This window comes from Planococcus citri, chromosome 4, assembly GCF_950023065.1.
Source record: "Planococcus citri chromosome 4, ihPlaCitr1.1, whole genome shotgun sequence".
Taxonomy (NCBI): domain Eukaryota; kingdom Metazoa; phylum Arthropoda; class Insecta; order Hemiptera; family Pseudococcidae; genus Planococcus; species Planococcus citri.
This window is the reverse complement of record NC_088680.1, coordinates 18213556-18237445: the sequence shown is the minus strand read 5'-3', so window position 1 is coordinate 18237445 and position 23890 is coordinate 18213556. Positions and strand designations below refer to the sequence as shown.

At 33.7% G+C, this 23890-nt stretch overlaps 1 protein-coding gene across 2 annotated transcripts in view; it reads left to right on the top strand.

Annotated features, from left to right (window-relative positions):
• The window catches only part of LOC135842512 (repulsive guidance molecule A-like), a 214983-nt gene that overhangs the window by 40979 nt on the left and 150114 nt on the right, over positions 1-23890 (top strand). Inside the window, exon 2 of one of the 2 annotated variants that reach the window (XM_065360006.1) lies at positions 4513-4584. Coding sequence is in view for 1 of the 2 variants with exons in the window: in XM_065360004.1 (XP_065216076.1) it covers positions 8809-8810 (2 nt within the window). In the remaining variant the exon portion in view is untranslated. Of the gene's footprint in view, positions 1-4512; positions 4585-8240; positions 8811-23890 lie in introns of those variants that run through there. The other variant, XM_065360004.1, reaches the window with a different exon arrangement.

Below are 23890 nucleotides of genomic sequence, written 5' to 3'. Positions count from 1 at the left end.
CTCTAGAAAACAGGATGTGAAAGTGGTGAAAACGTAGGTAGTGAATTTAGTCAAAAAAGTAGCGAAAAAATGAAAAAATTCATCAATGCGTTCATTTGTATTGTTTTTTTTGTTGTTTTTTCAAGGTACATACATATAATTTTAATTGAAATTCAAAAATACTTTGTATAGATACATTTTTTTGTCTTGGTAATTTAAATTTTCTTGAAAATTTTCCTGCGAAAAGTTTCACTTTGTTAATTTTTTTGTGTGTGAGGTGGAGGGAGGGAGGGTCAAGTGAAGAGCTTTCTGAAAATGCGGCTGAAAAAAGGTAGTGAAAAAAGTACATAGTAAAAAAGTAGTGATTTTTTTTCAAAAAAAAATTCTGTTAGATACTAAAGTATGGAAAATTGAAATTTAATATTCAAGAATGTTCTACGCGTACTAAAATTCATTTTTGTATTCCATTTTTGAGCGCTGTGTTGTTTGTTAGTTGTTAGACATGTTTCTAGAATGGAGAGAGTTGGGGGGGGGGGTAGAACTTGAAAAAAAAACTTGGTTGAGACCTTACAAAAATTCTGAAATGATTTTACAAAAAACCTTGTAACATTTTGTGTGTCACCCTTTTTTTTGAACGGAGATTTGAAGCTTCTTTCATGGCCAGGGATCTGATTTTCTTCTGTTGGAGGATAAATTCTGATTTTTGAAGCCATAAATTAAGGAAACTGTGCTGAAACACAGACACGAACTTTTTGTGAAGTTGGGTTATTTTGAGTCACTTTTAAATTCCATAAGTAAGTATCCACAATTTGATTTTTGAGGAAGAGCGAGCTAAAAATGATGTTGAAAATTTGTTGAAAAATCAATTTTTTCAGTTGAAGGGCAAATTCCAATTTCAGAGGTCACAAATTTAGAGATGAAAGAGCTGAAATAAAGGTGGATTTTTTTTGTAAAATTAGTCGAGTCACATTTCAACTCTATACCCAAAATTCGAACTTCAAGGTCATGAAATTTGAGGAAGAGGTTGCTAAAATGATAATCAAATTTCGCTGTGAAATGAGTTCATCTTACAATAAGTTTCATTTCAATTCATCATACCAAAGTTGATTTTTCAGGCTAAGAACTGGGGGGGGGGTGCCTAATAGTCGGGGAGCCCGCATAAGGATCTATTGCACCCCCCCCCCTCCCGGGTGATCCTCTGGGACATATTTTTTCTCCAAGGGGGAGTCATAAGGAACATTTCTAGCACTTGTCCTCAAAAAAAGAAGTGGCCCTACTTACAAAATGGCGGCCATTCTGATGGACAGGTCAGCCGAAATCGCAGATTTTTCGTTCCAACATAGGACTTGCACGAAATGTTTTAAACCGTACAAAGGTAGATGGAAAGATCAGGCAAAAATGTATCACCTGTCAAAATTTCAAGTGCTAAAGTGCTTTTTTCGATTTTTGGTGAATTTTTAAAAATCAAATTTGGGCCAAAAATGAGAGAAAAAATCAAAATTTTATCAAATTGACCAAGAAAACTGAAATTTGGGATATACCCTATTTTTGACATGCCGAATCGATTGGAAACTGCTTTGAGCAGTTCTGGAGCCTCCAGCAGATTTTTGAAACTCGGAATTCTCAAAAAATTTCATCAAATGGAGTTGGAAAGCCGAAATTTATTCTGCAAGCTAATTTCAATACGCTACGAAGTCAACTGCAGGTGGGTTTTAAGTCGTTTTGGAGCCTCCGGCGACTTTTTTGAAAATTACATGGAGCCTCCAGTAGATTTTTGAAATTTGAAATTTCTCAAAATTTCATCAAATGGAGATGGAAAGCCGATATTCATTCTGCAAACTAATTTAAATACGCCACGAGGTCGACTGCAGGTGCATTTCAAGTGGTTTTGGAGCCTCCAACGACCTTTTGAAAATGACTGGATAGTCTCCACTGGATTTTTTAAACTTGAAATTCCCAATACATTTTATCAAAATATGGAGTTAGCAAGCTAAAATTCACTTCGCAAACTCATTTCAATACATGCAATTTTTTGGGGATTTTTGTTTGTTTCAAGTCACATTTTAAACCCACCTCTGAAATTTGGGTATTTTTTTGTGCGAAAATGAGAAAGATACTTACGCTCCGTAAATCAATGTTTTAGAAGTTCTAAATCATTCTTTCTCTCCATTCAAATTTTTCAAATGTTTTATTTACTTGGTACTAATCACTGGAATGATTTCAAAAATAAAGTCACATGTGTCCAAGCGAAAACGTGAGCCTAAGAGTTGCAATTTAGAACTACCTAATTGCCACGAGTCCAACAAAATTTTTGTAAAATTTTTGGCAAGTTTTAAATTCCCGTCACTTTTGAAAATTGGCATCCAATCTCAAGATCGAAAATTATCCCAATTTTTTGGGCAAAAATTAGGAGTACAACTCTCATTATTTTTCTACCTGAATCTGGGTCCACGATTGATCTAAATCTTGTCCAGCACCCCGATCCCAATCCTATCTCAATTGCCACCTCATTAACCTTTACCCATCTTTATATCACAGATTGAAATCGCAGCCAGCATCTGATTCCTGTATCTTGGCAATTCACTCCTCGTCGTTGATATCTGCATCTGCTACCGCGTAATTCCGCACGCAATTGGCGACCAGTAACGACGACCTTAACGCCTAATAAATAATTAAATTACACGCTACATACTGGCGTGCAAATACCGCTCGGTAATTTGTTAGAATTTATCGAACTGCGTATAGGTACGAGTATGTAGGTAGGTAGTTGGGTAGAAGAAGTAGTACTTTGCAAAAGTGGATAATTTCTTACATAAACATACAAATCGCACGAATTAGAACGGGTAATTGCGTTAAATCTCTAAACAGCAAGCGGCAATTATCTTATTGAATGGGAATTATAAATAATTACTGCTATTAAACAATCACACGCGACTTGCGCGTTAGATCTTCTCCCTGCACTGCGCCTCCTCGCGGTCCATTCCATGCCACCGCCAAAGCAGTCGTATACGATGTGGCTATGTGTGTATAGTGTAGCGAAAAAGAGGAAAAAATACGACGGCAACAACTTCAAGGGCTATATAAAATACTGAATGAAATATCCATTGCCCAGTTCCAGATCTCGGTGAGAGGCCAGGTCGACTGCGGCGAACGTATTCGTATATCTAGTGGTTGGTAAATTGCATTTTGATCGAGTTTATTATAGCGTGAAAAAAAAATTGAAAGGGGTTCTTTTTGGGACACCCTGTATGCATACTGAAATTTCTTGCATTTTTTTACCTACCTTATATATGATACCTTGCGAATGAATTGAATTTTTGAATAATTTGTCAACTTGGCGAACTTTCAAGAAACAGAGAAAAGGGAAAAGAATCTTTATGACGAGAGAAATATGTACTCGCGAACGTTTCCAAAAAAGGGACAAATTACGACGCGCATCTCTCTATCAGCATCCCTTCGACAACCCTCGCTAAAGAATTTGTGGAAATAGGAAGGTACTTACCGCATTTAGTGTAACAAACCCTGACGCTTACACCTTTTTTCGCGGCTCTAAAATATAGGGGAAAGTTGAAAACACCTCCCTTAAGTTCACCTTTTTGCTCTAACTGCTCTGTCGCAGCTTCCTTTCCATTTTCCAATTGGTCTGAGCTGCGCCCTACGGTAATACGTACGCGTAAAGCCCCTGAAATGCTCTCGTCTAACTTGTAAATCCGATGAACCTCCCAATCTGGGACTTTTAACTACGTAGGTTAGGTACGTATTGTACGAGAACCATAACCTTACAGAATATAAAGCTAGTCTTACCCTTCGTTTTACACTCACCTGTGGAAAATATTAGTCCACCTTTTCTTCAGTCTTGCGTATATGTTTACTACGCGAAGGGTTGACATCAAAGTTATACGACGAGGGTGCAAATACTCGTATAGTATAGTGGAACCTGGATAACTGGAAACCATTCCCCTATAGAGTTTCGAGTTATCGCGAGGTTCCACTGTATAATAAACGAGGTACTCGTAATATTATGTGTGTCTGTGTAACCCTCGTTTGTTTGGCTGAGTGAATATACCTATTGAAAAAAATCGAAAATACTATGTATATACGAGTATAAGGCAGAATGGCTGAAAATAATAAGTATAGGTATACAAATCAAAATAAATGAGTAGGTATTGTGAAGTATGTACGTATATGTGATATGTTGAGGGATATAAATAAATTGTCACCTGTGTGTTTGTTGGGTGGTTTGAAAAATAATCTTATTATTCGTGTGTATTGAAGGAGAAGAATTCTTGCAAGGTGTAATGGTGGATCGAATTTCACTCTTATATGTCGATGATGGGGGAGGAACGGGTGCAAATTGTGTTTTAACCTTTGCCTATTGTGCTAAGGATCTCAATAATTGTCTTGGTTCTGGTATTTAATGATTAGAATTATCTGAAATCGTTACCTATTTAGAAATTGTGTTCATTTATTGATTTTTTATTCTCTGTGACACCTTCTTAAATGTACATATTTTTATAATTTTTCTTTTTTCAGGGCTTCGAAAAATGTTGCAGCATCCGCATTGAACGTGTCAAGATTCGATGCCTGTCCTGAAAGGTGATTTAGGTGAGTTCTAAATTTTCAAAATGTGCTTATGGTGTTGGGGTGATGTTGATTTTATGTTAGGATATTTATGAGTTTGATTGGATAAATTGAGCAGATTTTAAAATGTGAACTGTGAAGAGATTCAGTATATGATAGTGGATCTGTGTTGTGTAATTAGCTGTGCAGTTGAAGGAGGGACCTAAATTTGTAGATAAATGAATAATGAATAAATAAATGAATAAATGAATAAAGAAATACCTAAATGATATAAATGAGCCCCATAAGCTTCATCATTGGATTATGAATAGGCCCTGCGTAACGTCCTTGAGGATGTTTTTCTTTTCCAGACATCAGATGGAAGGGATGCTGGTTCCACTGTATACAGAATAGTAAACGAGACGATATTGGAAAATTTTATTCTGACCTCGAAATAATTTTACATCCAGTCAAGCTCAACTTCAGAATCAGTCAGAAACGTGACTGAACCATCAGTTACTTTTTCATGCAAAAAGTTGACCTGTTAAATTAAATCGCAAACTTGAAATATTTTTTGATAAAATTAATTTAAGTCATTTCTCTTTTTGAAAATTGAGGATTCCTTAAAATAAGTTGATTAAAATTTAAAGGTAACGAAATTTTATCAAAACCCAAAAAAATTTTCAAATCCTTCCCTCTCAATTTGTTAAGTACTCACGAAAGACGTTCTTTTTTATTTTTGATCACTTTTTTTTGAGTGAAAGTTGAACTCAAGATGTTAAATAAATGCTCAAATTTTTCAACTTTTTCTTTCGAAAGTGGATAAAAGTAGGTATGAAAATTTATATCATTTTTGAGAATTACTGGACTTGGATAAAAAAAAATATCTAATTAGACATCCCTTAAAATTGATTTTTGGAATTTTATTTTGAAAATTCAGTAGAAATGTTTGCATTGAAATGAGATGCCTACGTCTATTCTTCGCCTTGTAGTAGGTATTCTAAATCAAAATTTCAACTCATTTTTGCTCGCTGTGGATATCTGTTTTTGAACCCGTCTCCCAAATCGATTGAAAATTTTGTTGAACTGTTTTGAGCATGCTCCGGAGCCTCTTAGGGCTCGTACTCGGTTCCTTTTCAAGTAGCAAAGTCACTTTTTTAATTATTAAAAATCCAATTTTTGCGAATTTCGATTGTAATTTTTGAAGAAAACGTCGAATGCTGAAAATATCAACATTGAATAATAATCGTGTGACCTGTGACCGTATACACTTTTCCATCATTTTTCAACTGGCTACACTGCTTTTTCAGAGTTATGGTTGCAAAGCCCTCTGTTTTTTGCTAAAATTGTCAAAGTTTTGCTTTTCACAAAAACTTGACCAAAAAAGCTCACTTTTTTATTCAAAAATTTAGCATTCCAAACTTTGGCTTTTTTTGCCAAAAATTACCAAAAAAGGTACAAAATAGTTGAATATTTTTGACAAGAATTGCCATAAAATATCACTTTCTGCCCAAACAGTTTTGCTTATTGCCAAAATTGTCAACGTTTTCTTTGTTTCATCAACATTACAAAAGTTTTCGCTTTTTATCAAAATTGCTACTAAATCTCACTTTTTCCCAAAAATTATGCTAAAGTCTCCCTTTTCTGCTTGATAGTCTTGCATTTTGCCAACAATAAAATTTTTCAAGAAGTGTCGTTTTTTCGGCAAAAATTGCTAAAAAGTCCTGCCTTTTGCTAAAATTATTTTCAAAGTCTCGTTTTCTGTCAAAAATGACAAAAAGTCTCAGCTTTTGTCTAAATGGCTAAATTTGTGTTTTTTTTGGCCAAGTAGTCTAAAAAGTCTCACCTTTTTTCAAAATTTTCCTAGGGAGTCATTTTTTGGCAGAAATTAATAGAAAGTCATTTCTCTTTCTAAAATTATTGTCAACCCATGTTTTTTCCAGAAAATGTGAAAATTCTCACCTTTTTAATTGAAAAAGGCTCGCTTTTTTTACATTTCAGTTGGAAACAATAAGTTCTGTTTTTTTTTCTTGGTGAATTTTTTTCCTCGTGAGAATATTTTGTCCATGTTTTGTCATTTTTGCGGTTATTTATTTTCAAACTTTTTTCGTTCCTAAACTTTCTTTTTTCTTTTTCTTTTTTTCAAAAAAAATAAGTACCTACCACGAGCCCTGCTCCAGTTGAAATTTCTACAACATTCAAGTCAAAAAAGTTGGGAAGCTGGCATTTTTTTTTCCTAAATAAAATGCTATAAATTCTGTTAAAAAAGCTTTGAGATTTTGGAAACATTGATTTCTGCCGGTTTAGAACCGATATTGATTTTCAAAATTTTCAATTATGAAATCACTGGAAAAATATGTTTCGAAGCCGCTGAACCGATTTTGAAAAAATGAACAATTTTTAATGGCACTTTTTGAAAATCTGAAATTTTTGAAATACGGCTTGAGGCCCCAGAACGGCTTGAAACCTTCTCCAATCGACTCAACATATTGAAATTGGGGTTTCTAACTTTATTGGGTGAAACTTTGAGGAAATCTTTCTTTTCAAAAATCTGCTGGAGACTCTGGAACTGATCATCAGAACGGTTCTAAACCAATTACAGCCGATGAAGGGTGGGGGTGGGGCTCTAAAATAGGGTGCATGTCAAATTTCAGCTTTCTGCGTCAATTTGTTGGAATTTCGATTTTTCCCCATTTTTTGGCCCAAATTTGGTTTTCAAAAATTCTCCAAAAATCGAAAAATGCACTTCGCTTTTAAAAATTTGGCTGGTGATTTATTTTTGCTTGTTTTTTTTTCAATTTAAAAACATTAAGTTTTCATCAACTCTCGCAGAAATGTTAATTTTTAGATACTCTTTTTTTTCGAATTTGAAGTTTTAAAATGGGGAACTTTCCAGCACATTTTGTACATTAACATTTCATTTCAATTTTGTTGTGATGTGGTAATTTTCGAAATTTTTCGTCGTTTTTCTCAATTTTGGGCAATATTGACCACAGATGATTGCCAAAAAATTAGCACCACCAACCAATTAAATCCCAAAATATTCCCTCAGTTTGAGTTCGAAATAAATGAAATGATACTTATTTTCATGTTTTGGAATCAGTCTATTGAGTCGTAGGCGATGAAGGTCTCGACCAAAAAACTTGATTCTTTTCTAACAATTTTGTCTTCTTGAGGGGTCCTAAATCCTCCCTTTCAAATTCAGAACACCTTTAAGAAATTTATTCTCGTTCTGCAGACATTTTTCATCGTGATCCATCACCGACTTAGGTACGTAAAAACGATAAAAATTGGCGCGAACAAAATCCACTCGAAAGAAACCCCGCAGATATTGCAGAATCCGAGGCAATATGTCCATTCACGCGCCTGATGACTTATGAGAAAAATAAATCCAATACAGCGAAGAAAAAACCAGCAATGTACTGGCAGGGGCAGGCATGCAATGACAAGAGAGGCGTTTTCTCGAGAATGAAAAAATCTAGGTAGAGGTACGGTGCGGCGGTGGGTCAATGAGTCTGAGGCGGGGGCAGTAGAGGTGGTAAATATGTAGATGGGAAACCACCAGCATAATCACACCGGCTGTGCCCTGTGCCAAATGGTGTGGTACGTAGGTGAGGTTGTCTTTGATTTGGAGGGCCTTCAGCGAGCACGTTTCTGTGATAAGAAAACAAACCGAAACCATGCAGTCTGTATCGACGAAGCTAAGAGTAGTGACGATTGTGCTCCGACTTCGAGTTTGCTATAAAGATCAGTCCGTTTAACGAGTATATTTATTTACCACGGTACTTTACCTTTTTACCTTTGGTTTCCGGTCAGCAAAGAGAGACCGTGGCCATCAGCGGAGTATAATTGGCGTTAAATTTTTGTGTGTTTGTACAATCGATGAATACTTATGTATACCTTGGAGTTGGTATATAAAGGGTAATTTTTAACTAAAGGGTGGTTCTGCGCGCGACTACGCTTATCGATCGTCATCGTTAAAGTTGAGCAAATTACATACTCCCTTTATATTATTATTTTTTTTATTCTCATTTTCTTTCTACTGGTTTTGTGTGCGAGCTTTAGTTTGGTCGAGTTCATTCACATCGTGCGCTGGTGTATTTCACGCGTATCTATTTGGTGCGGATTAAAATGTAGATTTTTTTGATTTTTCGAGTGTTGTGAATCTTCGATCTTGAATAATACCTACAATTTGCCCGCGTTTGTGAATTTGGATCAATTTGACGTCGGCACCCTTTACATTCATTGTTGAATCGCTGATCTTCAAAAATGTAAGTATACAGCTACCTATCTATGTTGTGTTATCAGCAGAGTGATGAGCTAAAAGGAAAGAAGCTGAGAGGGAAACGTCAACACGAGGGTGTAATTCGAGGGATTTAGACTCGTGTTAAAAGCTCGAAGAATGTATAAAGCTATTAAAATTTAATATTGTTATACGCACTGCGGTGAGATTAGGAAGTCGTAAAAGCTGAAATTATCAAGTCTTTAGAGTACAAATAAAACACAACCGTTTGAAGTTTAACTCTTAAAACGTGCCCGGAATTGTAATTTTCTTTTTTTTTTTGGTACTTTACCAAAATGTACGATGAGTGAGACCGCACAGATGTTAATCCTTTTTGAGACGAGTGTGGTTTTGTTGAATTGGGGTAAGATGGCCTTTTTTTTGTGTATCGAATGAGCTCTTTTTTTTGGTGCAATTTTACGTATAATGAATAAGGAAGTTGTAGAGGAAATTGAGTTGGATTCAAAAAAATACTTTGTTGGAATAATATTATTATTGCGATAAAGATACACTGATATTTTATTTTAATAGCCGCTGTAGATATTTGCATTTCAAAGCACCGGATAGATTATTACGTTATCATTTTAGTGTATATTGATAAAACAACTCGTCTCCATAATCTACTGATGAATAAATATGCGGAAAAATTAAATAGTATCTAGCAATATCAGAATAATATTATATTCGGCAAAAAAAAAAACGCATAGTCTTATCTACAACTTCTTTTTCATTATAATAAATAAAGATTGTAGGTAGGTATACGAGATGTTGTTGTTGTGTGGTTTAAAGATTCGAGACGAAAATTATGTTTATTCGTCGTTTTTTTTCTTACCTCTTCTCCAGCCCGCCGTCTCTAGATTTTAATCTGAATTGGCCTGCTTTTTGGTTAGTAGGTATAGTATAACGTCTTCATTGATAAGATAATCTGTGTGCTGAGTGGAGTGTAGACGTTGAAATCCTGACGTTGGAATTAACGTCTATAGATCTATAGACTATAATGCTATATAAAAAAGAAAATACCAGTATAGAAAACTACTGCTGATATTTATAATTTTTGTCTATTCAAATCCGGCGTGATAAGTACCTGGTTGCTTGATTTCGCTATGGAAATTTTAATGCGGATTGATCACATTGTGACTTTGATGTTTGTTTAAGATGTCGAAAGAGAAGTTACACGTACTTGAAGTGGAAGTGGATTTGAAAAGAGGATGGGTATTTATTTTTAGTGGTGAAGATGTGTGTGGTGCGTCTGAGTGGATGAGAATTGAGAACGAGAAAGAAAGAATTCGAAATTTTGGTGAAGAATTGATTCGTGATTCGGATCATTTTGTTGGTTCATTTTTTTTTTAACCGTAAATATCTTGGATTTGGAAAAGTTTTTTAAAATTTGTAAAAAAAAAAAATCAATTATTTCAATGGGTAAGGTACCTCAGAAGTGAATTGAGTTGTAAAAAAATCCTGAACATTTTCCTTTTTTTTTTTTTGAATCATTATGATTATGATTATGATTAATTGATTATGAATATTATTAAAATTATTTCATTATTTTTGCGGTCAGATATTTTGTTTGAAATTTTAAAAAATTTTAGGACACTTGTTGAACATTTTTTTTATTAAATCTTTTCAGAATTGAGCATTCTTTGAGTAAACATATCAATTACGTAGTGTATTTTTATGAAAATTGCAGTTGCAATATTGTTTTTTTTTGAATAAAGATAACGTTTTCACTTGAGTGTAATGCAGCTTGCTAAATCATGGCAAATTTTGCAGTATTTTCTGTAAGTTTGCAATCTTTTGAATGATTTCCTCGTTTAACTGATTTAATAAAATTTTGAAAATATTTGAAAATACTTAATTTTTTTACACCCACTTAAACAATTTTTTTGTCATTTGTCACTTTTTTGGTTACTTTTTCCAGCTTTTTTAGTTACTAAAGTTACTTTTTTTGAGAAAAATTTGAGTAGAATCCCTTTTTCGTGAATTTCAAAATATATTTTATACTTACGGAAATTTGTGCAATTTTCATAAATTTTCCAAGTAATGTTTCAGTCCTCAGCATGGAATGAAAAAAAACAATTTTGATTTCCTTGAATTATAATCCTTCAATTTTCATGTCAGGAAATGAGAATATTGTTCCCCCATCATCAGTGACAAAAAATTCAAAAAAATTATGTACACAAATGAAAATTTAAAATTTGGCTGATTCGATGTTTTATTTTTTTAAAGATTGTTGATCAGTTCAATTCTTTTTCTCCTCTCTTCAAATAGAAGAACGTAAAAATTCAAACAAAAACGAAATTCTTGTAATTTTTAAAAATTTTAATGCTCATTTTTTTCGAGATGTTTTGAATATTGTGTTCGTTTCTCAGATACTAACATCATCTAAGATTGCGTCCCCCTCCCCCCCAATCCTTCTCATGATCTTTCATGATTTTTTTGTCAAATTCAATCATTTTTGTCCGTATTAAATGCCGTTTTGTGACGATATCAACGTAATGGATCATTTTTTCACGTTTGTTGGACAATTTTTTGGGGCATAGTTTTCATTTTTTTAAAAAGCTTTAAATTATTTGGGAGGGGGGTTCATATTTTTGAAATGGAATTTGAAGAACGTTTACGATTCAACAAGCGATCTTTGAAAAATGTTGGTGAATTTTTACCATGATGTTGTTTATGATTTATATTTAGGTGTAGTTCAATGTAACTTTTTTTTACAAAAAATTTCGAAAAATTTAAGTGTCCATGTCTTGCTTTCTACCAAAAATTTGCAAAAAAAGTCTCATTTTTTGTTGAAAGTTACCGAAAAGTGTTAATTTTTGCCACGAAAAATTGTTGTTTATTTGGCGAAAAATTCCAAAAATTCTCACTTATTTGTCATTGAACTGCCTGAAAGTCTCGGTTAGGAGAGGAGAGAGTTGTGTAAAAGTCTCGGTTTTTCGGCAAAAAATTACGAAAAAGCATAATTTTTGCCAATAGGTGTATAATATTGCCAAAAAATGCTGCTTTTTGCCAAAAATTGAAAGAGTTTTTAATTGTTTCTAAAATTGATTTAAAGTTTCGCTGTATTGCGTAAAAGTGGAAGAAATTTTCACATTTTTTCCATAAACTCTCGAAGTCCTACTTTTTTGCAAAAAATTGCCGAAATGTTTTGCTGATTTGCTAAAAATTCATCAGTCTCGAATTCATCCAAAACCATAAAGTTTCGTTTTTTGCTAATTCTGGTCAAAATTTCCTTAAAAGTTGAGAAATAGTCTCACTTATTTATCAGAAATTGTAAAAATGTTTCACTTTTTTGAAAATATTCTGTAGTTGCCGAAAAGTCCCGATTTTTGGTAAAATTTTCGAAGTTTCGATTGATCCAGGTACATTATCAGATTTTATAATTGGAACGTTCTGTTTTCGTAATTTTTTTACATTAAATTCAATTTTAAAGTTTTGTTTGGTTTTTTTGCGATTTTTTCCATGTTTGAATATTTTGCTCGCCTTTTATAAGTTTTTCAGTCACTTTTTCAAATTTTTTGAGTTACTAAAATTCCTTTTTTTTTTTTGGAAAAAATCAAGTGCGAGCCCGATTTTTGTCTCATTAGACATCTCAATTTGTCATTTTTTCCAGAATTTTATTGGTAACTAAATGCCATTCTAAGTGATTTCTACGCCATCTTTGTACTTCATGTCAGAGAAGTCAATTGAAGGAAATTTGAAACACTTAACATTAGGTAAATACTGCTGAGAAAAACAATAATTTTGTTGTTTTGATTCTTATGAATATGAATAGTAGGAGACTTGAAAGTAGCATAAAAGTGGTGATTCTTGTGTTGGATTTTCTCAGCGTTGGAAAATTGTGAATTTGTCTGATTTTCAATGTGAAGTCAATCTAAGGAATGAAAAAAAAAACGCCTTTCTTCTTAGGTATCTGGCAAATTTTGAATGGAATTAGAGGAACTTTCGTATGAAGGCTTCTCTGCAATTTTTATAAAATCTTATCAAAATACAATTGTTTATAAAAAGGGTGTGAAATTGAAGATCTTTGATTTTTTGATATTGAAAAATTCATTTTTATTGTTGAAAAAATCGAGTTACAAAATATACTTCCCAGAATTTTGAATGTGAAAATTTGGGATAATTTTTCATTTGATTTCAAAGGGGTCTTTGCCTGGTTTGAAAATCAAAAATCAAAATTTTGAATTAGCAGGAGAAGCGTTTGAAGTTTGTGTTATTAAATTTGAAATTTGTGCTTGTTTACCTACTTGCTTTCATAAAATTTCAGAATATTTTGTAATTTAAGATCTAGGACATTCGTCTCGAGGAGTTCGTTCTATTTGAAAAACTCTAATTTGTTGGCAGGGGAGAGGGTAAGAGCTCAATATGAACATATCCCTCTTTTTTCTTATTTGGTGATGAGAACTGAGTCCAATTTTTGGCTTCAGAGCTTACCTGAAAGTTTCAAATTCATCTTTTTTTGAGGATCTCTACTCATTTGGTATTTTTCAATATTTGAGCATTTTGGAAAAAAGATTAAGTACCTACCTACGTGTGCAGAAACAAACGTTCGTAGTGATTTCTCGCTCGATGTGTGCTGAAAACAGTAGGTACATTTATCTGTGCGATGGCACACTTTCTTGGCGCCAAAACGTTCACACCTCGTTGTTTCTTCTAATCGAGTATAAATAATCGTTTATGCCCATTACATTTACGATGTCCGAGTAGTATACGATGTATGAGTATTTCTCACACACAGTACACACTGGACCAACCTCTGTGATATGAACTACTCGTACAATAAGTGGCAGATTTACCTACTCGTACCTTCGGATTTGTTATGACTGGTCCGGCACATACATACGAGTAATAAACTCACAGCTATAGGCTCACCTTTGAGTAAATTCATAGATATCGTACTCGTAGTATAGGAAAGACGAAGGGCACATCTACAAACCACATTGCAGTTCCATCTTCGATATACCTGCTACCTTGTTCACGGTTAATTACGTCATGTTGAGCTGCTCTGGTACTTTGACATTCATCTTTTGTATTAATCTGACACTGCTGGATGGTTCTTCTTCTTATATATACCTATTTATGGAAAAAAAATCACATATGTGAGCGGAGTGTATTTTTTTTTACACATACTCGTACATATTTTCTCTGTGGAATGTAATAATTTCGATACGGCTGTCATAATAGATAAATTCAGTTCACACGTAGACGCGGTAGTGTAGTGTTTTTTTTCTACTAGTTGTAGAGGTAGGTACTGCATAGCGTACTTACTACAATTGCCAACAATAATGGCATTTTTTTTCATACGTAAGGTAGATGATGACGACGACCTGTGTTGTACTCGTATTATAAAGAAACGTGGAAAATACTGCGAGTTGAAGCCTCGCTCTGCCCTGCACTACGAGTACGCGAGTTTCCAGTTACAATGAAAATTGCTCGCTTTTTATAACGTTACGGAATATTATATCGCCATAGAGCGTACCAAATATGTACTCGGATATTGTTGTATAGTACACACATGGAGTACGAAGTATGAACCCAGCTTCGCACACAGATACCTATATAGAGAAACGAATCATCTAAATTCAGTGTTTCCCCTTTATTGAGAGTGTAGAGGACACGCGAATTGTCTAAAAACCGGTTAACGTGTGATACCAATTAATACCAAGAAAGTTAATTGTAACACTTGACTAATAAATAATGAACCATGGGTACTTGAGTTACCTATATACAATGTAGAGGTTTTCCAAAATTTGCCCTTACTTTGTTTATGTATTATTGTTTATTAGTATGATAATCGAGGTCACCGTGTCGTATCTGTATTTAATACGATATACGATAGTGGCTCAAACTTGATACAATTGTTGAAAATTTCCCAGCGAAAGTTCTACAGTATTGTGAGATACGGTGATGGAAAGTTTTACCATTGCTATTCTCGTGCTTTTTATGCTGGCTGGTTTTTTTCGTGTTTATGATTTGATTGGAGGTTTTTCAATTTTTCACGAAAATGAACTGAGATTTGAAAAAAAATTCTTGATTGGAAAAAATGCTTGAAATAATGGTTCTTCGATTTGTTTCAATGTCTCGGTTGTGTTTTTACCTCATTTCAACCCATTTTTAATAATTTTTCCTGCATTTTGGATGTGTTTTTTGCGCCGGGGGTCTGTTCAAAATTTTGGAAACCAAAATCTGTTCGACGCTGATCCGCTTGGAAAAAAATTACTAAATTCTTCACATTTTCGTATTTTTTGAAAAAAATTACGAAAAGATTATGAATAAGTAATTTCCAGTATTTAAAGCGTATTAATTTTGACTTTTGTAATAACTTGGGAAAAAAAATCATTGAATTGCTAATAGTAATGTCAAACTTTCGTGAGATTTTCTGATATTTGGCCAGACTTTCATTTTTATCTGAAATCAAGTCAAGCAGAGCAAAAAACATATCCATGATTTGAAACAATCCTTGGAGAGAAAATTTGACACTGATTTTTTAAGCGTTTTGAGTCAATTTTATTTCATTTTTAAAATTTTTTTTTGGTATTTTTCCCGAATTTGGTCAACGTTTTATAGCTTTTTGGTAATTTTCAGTAGTTTTAAAGTGTTGAGGGGGTTTCACTTGTCCAAAATCTTTAATTATCATGCTGACTTTTGAAAATTTAAGAAATAATCGTTAAATTCGTCATAATGTCATGACTTTTAAAAGTTTGGAAAAAAACATGTGATAAAATCTTCGTCATTACCTACTCGTATGATAGACGTTTAAAAACAAAATAATAACCAATTTTTCGCATAAGTATTGAAAAAAAAAATAGAATAATTTACAATGCTTAGATCATCTTATCTGATTTTGCAATATTTGATCTGACTTTGAAGAACTTGGAAAAAATTACATTTAATTCCATTTCCAAACAATGTATGTACTAAGACTTTTGAAAACTTGAGAAAAAATGCAGGTCTTTGAAATTTTTACTTATATCAAACTAAGTGGATTTTCAGTTACTGAGTCTGACTTATAATAACTTGAAACAAAATTACTAACTTTCTCAGGAGCTTGAGTGACCTTGATTGATAGGACATACACGCGGGTCAATGACCTTGAGAAGTCAGATAGACCGACGTACAGATAACCTTGGGAAGTTGGACAGATGGGTCAATGAACCCTAGAGGTCAGACAGGCGGGTTAATAACCTTGAGAAGCGAGACAGGAAGATAAATATACGACCTTGGGAAGTCAGACAGACAGGTCAATGGCCTCAAGAGGTCAGCCAGACAGCGGGTCAATGACCTTATATGACTCGATAAGCAAACGAACTTGGAAGGCTAGACAAATAGGTCAGTGATCTTGAAAGTCTAGATACACGAGTACAGACAGGTGACCTTAGGATGTCATACAGATGGGTAAGTGACCTTTAAAATTGAAACACGTGGAGAGGCGACCTTGGGAAGTTATATTGACGGGTCAATGACCTTGAGAGACTAGACAGACTGACCTTGGATTTTCAGACAGGCGGGTCAAGAATCTCAAGAGGCCAGATAGACGGGTCAATGACCTTATGAGGCCAGACAGGTGAACAGACGACCTTGGAAAACCGTATTGACGGGTCAATGACCTCAAGAGGCCGGACAGGCAGAAAGGCACACATACGACCTCGAGAGGCCAAATCATGAGAGACCAGACAGGCAGACAGATGACCTTGGGAAGCCATAATAAAGGTCAATGACTTTATGAGCCCAGATAGGTACTAGATAGACGAACTTGGAAGGCTAGACAAATGGGTGGGTGATCTTGAAAGTTCGGACACACGGGTCAATGACCATAAGAGGCCACACAGGAGCACAGACGATCTTATTTATCCTCAAAAACCACGAAAAATATATAAGTGAAAATTGTAGCAAAGAAATTATTTGAAAACGCCAAACAATTCATTAGAGTACATTTTGAAACTTTGAGCATCTTCTAGTGAAGGTGAAGAATAAGCGAGGTGATGAATGTTTTCTTGAAAATCCTGAATAATTATTTCTGCATGGTTTTGATGTCATTTCACATTCACCGATTTTTTTTTCATATGCTACAATTTTTTGAATCTGTTCTGACGTTTCTACTCTCATAAAAAAAAAAAAACTGTAAGAGTCGAATGAATGTTTATTTTACGTACTTTTAAGCTTATACATATGAGATTGTGAAGTACTCACTTTGGCCTCCACTCGTGTTTTTTTCAGGACTCCAACTGAGGAGTTGAATTTCCTCTAATATTGTGACTCACCAAACTTTTAAAAAAAAAACTGCTTCATATTGGAATGAATCTTCCCTTCCGATTGATTACGTTATCTCTTAATTAGATAAAAGTCGATGTGTGTACCAACTACCTACTTGCATTAGAACAGAAACAATGAGTAGGTAAGTGGTTCTCTTTTGAAACATTGAAACAATATGACTCTTCAAGTTCGATGTGTATGCTACGTCGTCGTCCTCTTTCCCCCTTAAATGTTTACATTGTTTAGTTTACCCCTGTAACATTATATTGTATCCCATATATACGAGTACATAAACGTATACGATGGTATTAATAATGATTAAACCTTTTACATTCAATTAGTATAGGAAAACACGACGATACAAAGATTAAAAATTATCCTTTCAGGAGGACAGCGTTGTACGTATAGTCTCTTAATTGAATTTACTAACGTGCTGCCCTCATCTTCTGTTGACTGGGCCAAATGTTACACTAATGTGTGTATGTACTCGTAAACATGCATAATGCTGGAAGGAGAGTACTTCTGGTTATTATGAATTTTGAATTGAAACCATAAAATTTAGTTCCTCGACAAAATGTTCGGACTTCGCACACTTCGTACATCGTACATAGATACAATCCGAATTGAATCGTGAATCGTATTTGAACAATTTTTTCAACGAAATCATTCGTATTGAAAATTTATTTAAAAATGTGTTTCAGTACGATGACTCACAACAATGTATCATTCATTTCAATACGTTTCCGAATGGTTCGTTTTCGTTAAAATCGAAACAGTGCTATGTACAGTCTCTAATGTAGATGTTCATGTCACATCGTACCTTGCCTTATTCGATGCTTGAGATTCAGAATGTTCGTAAAAAATTCCTCATCTGTAAAGTCGCAGGTCTCTGTATAGGTAATTTTTTTTTTTTTTTTTTTGGTGTAAAATATTCGCGTATCTAAATGAAGCAGCGTAACGAAACATTTTACGTGATTTATTCGCGGTTACGTGGTTGACGATTACCTGTCGAACGTACATACGAGCATATAGGTAAGGTACAAGTACATTGTATGATGCCTATTGCTCATAAGAGCACGAAATATTTGATGTGGCTGGATCTCCCATAAATACAATATTTCAAGTGAAGGTCATCCAAGAAGAATACACTGCGAAAAATCAAGTATGCAGCGTGTTATTTTGATCAACTTTTAAAAATTTACTGCTTCCAGAATATGATATGAAAATTCGTATTTTTTTCAGCGATCCTGGTGTAGAATTTTCCGAGTACTTACTCGTATACTTTCCACAAATGTGAAAATCCATCAAGAAGTTGGGCCTTGATCATAATTTGAAAATTACGTATCTCAAACAAAACTTGTTTAATTTAGTTTAGACCTTTCTTAAGCTTTCTAGCTAGGGCATTGCTTTGAATACCGAGTTCCAATTTCAAAATTAGGTTTAATTTTTGTTTTTTTTTTCTTTTAACATAGGTCAAATAAAAAATTGAAAATGTTGGGATGACCTGTCTTGGACGTTGAAGCGCGGGAGTAAGGTGTAAGGAGGAAGATAGTGACTCGGTCTCCTACTGATGTGTATAATACGCCCCCCCCTCCTCAGGGGAAACCCTACCTTCTCAAGTGAATGCTGAATCGAGGAAGGATCAAGAAAAAGTAATCATCTTGGGAGAGTTGTTTTTCTTGCATAAATATAATTCGGAAAAATGTTTACTTCCCACCCTTCCTCCTTGTGAGAACTTTTCTGAATAAGATACTTACTCAATTTTCTCATGAAATCAATATTGATGCAATGCTGATGAGTAAAACGTGTAATTATGTACAATATTGATACCATATAATACGATATTGTAGGGTAAGGTCAGGTATTTCGAATAACACAACAAAGAAGTTGAAATCTTGGTATTACATAGGAATGAATTTTTTAGAAAACGATTTTTAACTTCTTTATGCACATAATAACTGCATCAGTATAAAGGTGTATGAATCAAACGCCAGGGAAAGAGGGGAAAAGGGATGGTCATAAATTGTGAAAAGAACGATTTTTTCGATGCAAAAAAACTTGAATTTTTGTTAGAGGCATAATATACTTATTTCTTAGAATTGAAAATACAAAAGAAAAGAAAAGTTTTCTGTCAAAATAAACTTAATATCTATAAAAGTGGCTCAAAATTAAAAGAAAACTTTGTCAGTTGTTGCATTCTTGGAACGACCATACCTACTCCAAGACCCTCAAAATTCAAGTTTTACAACATAATTTTTCGATTTTCAAGGCATTTTTTAAAAGTTTTTTTTTTTATGAATTAAAAGCATGTAAAATTCTGTTTTCGAACTTGATTCCAAACAGCTCCTATTTTACTATTTCTAGTTGATTTAAGTCTTTGATGAGATTTTGGGTTTTCTTCATTATTTTCAGAATCCCCAAGTCGCAAAAATTGATGAAAGCTGTGTAAAATTATCGATTTCTAAAAAAAATGTTGTTGCATCTAGTTCCAGCAGGACAATAGTCTATTGTGATTTTTTGAATAGATGATTTCAGGTCTTACTTCCGCTAGCAAAAATTATCCCCCCCCAACCAAAAAAAACCTCCTTCAAGTATTCTAGTCTAACATCTTGAAAGTGATTTTTGGCAGATTCGAGTTTTTAAAAAAATATTAAAACGAATTGAAAATGATGGAAATGGTTTATGAAGAGAATGGTGTTTGGGAAACTTGATTTTTTTCATCTTTCGGGTTGATGGTCGACATGGTCGTCCAAATGAACAATTTTCAATATTTTGGCTTTTCTCAAATTTCAAAATTAGATATGCAGAAATTTGGTAAAAATGAATTTTTTAGTTATACTTTCCAAAACTCTTTTTTTAAAAACCAGAAAATTGAAGCATTACTGGAGGCTTCAGACAGACTAGAAATGTCAGAATTTGGTGCATGGAAGATGAAATTAGCTCAAAAACAAATTTTCAATACCTGATTTTTAAAATGTTTGTGTTGAAGCTGCGGTTGCTTTTTGAGATCTGCTCGAAATTTTTGGAATTTTTTCTACCAATTCTTTCTCTAAAATAATCAGTAAAAGTGCAACTGAGAATTCGCATCATTTTGTTGTATACGTATCGAATAAAAATTGTAATTTCGAAGCATGTTGAACGTAAGTATGATTTTTTATAGGTTGGGGAGCTAAAATACGAGTATAAACTTATTGAATAATGAAAGAAAAAGAAACAAATTATCGAAACGGAAAGAAAAAGCAAGCATTAAAATAACGAAATAAAAATGCAAAAATCTAAAAGGTAAAACACGATTTGAAAAACAAAAGATTCCTTACTTACACTTGAAAATTTTTTACATCATTTCATAATACGTTAGGTACCATGAAATTATCTAATTACGATACTCAATTCTTAACGACTGGCACTACATTGCCACCTGTGCAAGTATTCAGCTGAGGGCCACTATAATCAAAAACTATAGCGATATTTTTTTCATATTCGCCCAAACCTAAACAATATTTTGTTTGACTGACGTTGATTGAGCAAAGCGCGAGTGTGTATTCTACCGGTACAAGCTCATTATTGTGGTCAGCACTTTCCATCTTTATTTTCATTTTTTTACAGCTGCCTCCTATAGAGTTTACAATTGCTGCTTTACACATAATATCGGGGTTGTATTGGCCATAAGGACAGTTTTCGTCGCAGATTCTTTCACTGTAAAATGTTTACAATATGTGTTGAGGGTGAAATGGGGTTTAAAAAATCAAAATAGGCTACTTTCGAAATTATGGATGAATTACATACCTGTACTACGCGATGAAGGTTGTATGAGGAAGTGACCAAATACCGGAATTTGATAGACTGACGAAAAAGACGATAGCGAAGATTGAGAATACTTTGGCATAATCCATGATGTAGGGTTTTGCAGTTGAAAAATTATTTAATTTGGTGTACGTGTGTAATTCTCGGCAATTGAGACGAAAATTTGGACGAGACGTTGTTTAAGAACTGACAAAGAATATGAAAAAGCCTCCAAATTTGACTTAGTAGATTGATGTGCTGAGATGACGAGTGTCGCGATCGTATAATGAATATTTCGATGTGAAGATACTAGAACTGACTGTGAATCTGAAAAATCTCTTGTATAGGATCGTTTTTTATAATGACTATTCGACAGAGATCCGAGTAACTCTGCACCAATACCTGAGCTCGAGCAACACATGCAAACAAAGTAGATGATTTTGGTGTGTACTTAGCTGTACTCGAATTTCAGCAGATCTCCTTGAAAGGCATAAACAGCAGATAAGTTGCACCTGCATGAAGAAGATGCATGACGCATCTTTGGCAGATTTTTGAAAATCTGTTCATTGTACACAAAGAATTGTGAAAAACAGTTGCAGTTTTCGATTTTCACGATTGTATCGTTGAATTATTGTTCTTTGAAACGTAGCTACGAATTATTGTGACAATGTTGACGACGACGATGTGACGCGTTGACGTTGGTTTTTTGACGATATTGAGGATGAATAAATTACAAAATGTTCATGTTCTCGATTTTCCTAACGAAAAATTGGCGGATCTTCGAACCTGTATGAAATGGAGAAGAAAATGGAATCGAGAAAAAAATCAGTGGGGTCTTAAATTTTTTTTACGAATTCCCTGCGAAAATTTACTAGGAATGTATCCGAACTGGTAAAAAAAATCTGAATTCGATTGGAGAAAATATTCACGCTGGTTCACCTCGCTCGAAAAAATGTGTTTTTTGAAAAATTCGAAAAATCGCCATCGAAGCAGTTTTTTTTTTAAATTTTAATTTGTTCAAAAATTTGCTAAAAAAATCCAAAAATGAATTCAGGCGTCTGAAATTTGGGTTACGGGAGTTACAGGACCTGATTTTTCGATCCGGCTTGGTTTCATTCAAATCGAAGAGTGTGAGTTAAAATGGCTCTTGTGTGAGAATTTTTCTATGTATGAACTATAAGATGTTTAGTTTTCTACTAAAATCAATAATAATGTTAAAGAGTAAAAAAGTGTCCAAGATTAGGTTCTCCTATTCTCTATGGAATATTTCAAATAACGTGGTCATATGTGAATGAATGACTATGAAACGAAATGCTGAGTAAAACATGTGTAATTAAATTATGTACAATAGATAGGTACCTATAATACGAGATTATAGGCTAAGGTTAGGTATTCCGAATAAAATAATTATAAAACGTAGACTAATTATTAAACAATAATTTAAAAATTCAGAAGTTGAAATCTTGGATGAAAGTCTACCCAACGCTGAAATTGGAATTGGATTTTTGAAAAAATGAATTTACCCTCATCAGAAAAGCTGTATGATTCAAATGCTAAGGAAAGTGGTGGGAATGAATTTTCGCTCAAAATGAACTTATAATCTAAAATTTTTAGCTCCAATAAATTACTTGTAGAAGAAGAATTCATTGCATTCTTGAAACGACCGTATATCGGCTGCAAATCCCTTTTGAATCAAAATTTAAATTACTCGAATTGATTATTCGATTTTTGAGGCATTTTTGAGTTTTTTTGTGTTAGCTTAATATTATAATAAAATCTCGTTATCGAGCTCCCATAGGAATATTTCACTATTTTCAGTACCTATATTTAAAGTCTTTGATGAGATTTTGATTTTTCTTTTCATTCAAATTCATCTCAAAGATATGAAATTGACGAAAGCTGTTGAAAATTTGATTTCCAAATAGACGAGTCCATTGTGATTTTTTGAATATGATTTCAGATCTTACATAAAAAAGTAAGAGTATTTGACTGGTCGTCTTTTCATATCGGTGAGAAAAATTTTTCTGCGTACAAAATTGTGTACCCTTGCTCTCCAAGAAAACAAATCAATATTATCATTTCCAACCAATCTAGAACTTTCAGCGACATTTCGATTGTGCCCATTTGATGGGAACTACCAAAAATAAAGTTTTCACTCCTGAGTCATTCCACGTCAATTGGACCAAGAAGTGGTAGGGGGGTTCAGCGATTTTTTGAAATTTTTCCTGTGAGAAGACCTTTCGAAGGGATGATCAATGGCGCAAATCGCAGCCCTCTAGCCCATTTTTAAAGGCAGCCAGGAGGTGTCAAAGTTTTCAGTGAACCTAAAATATCATCCATTTCAGCAGTGGATTACTCGATAACCGCGATACCTACCAAAATGGAACTTTTCCCCATAGTTAAAGGTTTTGAAAGGCTTTTTGGCGATATCATAAAAATCAGTGTTGCCACTTTTTTTCGTACAAAAAATTAGCTCAAAAAGTTTCAAAACGTAGTTTTCATATCGTTCCGACTCTCAAACATTCTGCAAAAAATATATTATGGACAACTGTTCATGCTGAACAACACATACATATTAAAAAATTGGGGTGGTAACTTGTCGCAAAGTCGATTTTAAAAAATTTAAAGTTTGCGAAAAAATGCGATTTTTTGATTTAAAACATGAAAACGAATTTTCATTTTTTTGCTGTGAGCGTGATTTTTATCAACTTTTTCATGAAATACGTCACTACGTCAGAAAGAGGTCAAAATAAGACAACTGAATAAATTTAAACTTTTTTTGATGGTTGAAATTGAAAATTGAATTTTTTCGAATTTTGATATTTTTGTGAGGAGTTCATTTCATCGAGTGAAAGAGTTTTTTCAACTTTTCCAACAGATACGTAAAAATAGGGGTCAAATGGGTCAACTTCATCTATCAAAACTTTTTTTCATGTTTTAAATCAAAAAATCGCATTTTTTCGCAAACTTTAAATTTTTTAAAATCAACTTTACAACATGTTACCATCCCAATTTTATAATATGTAGTTTAGC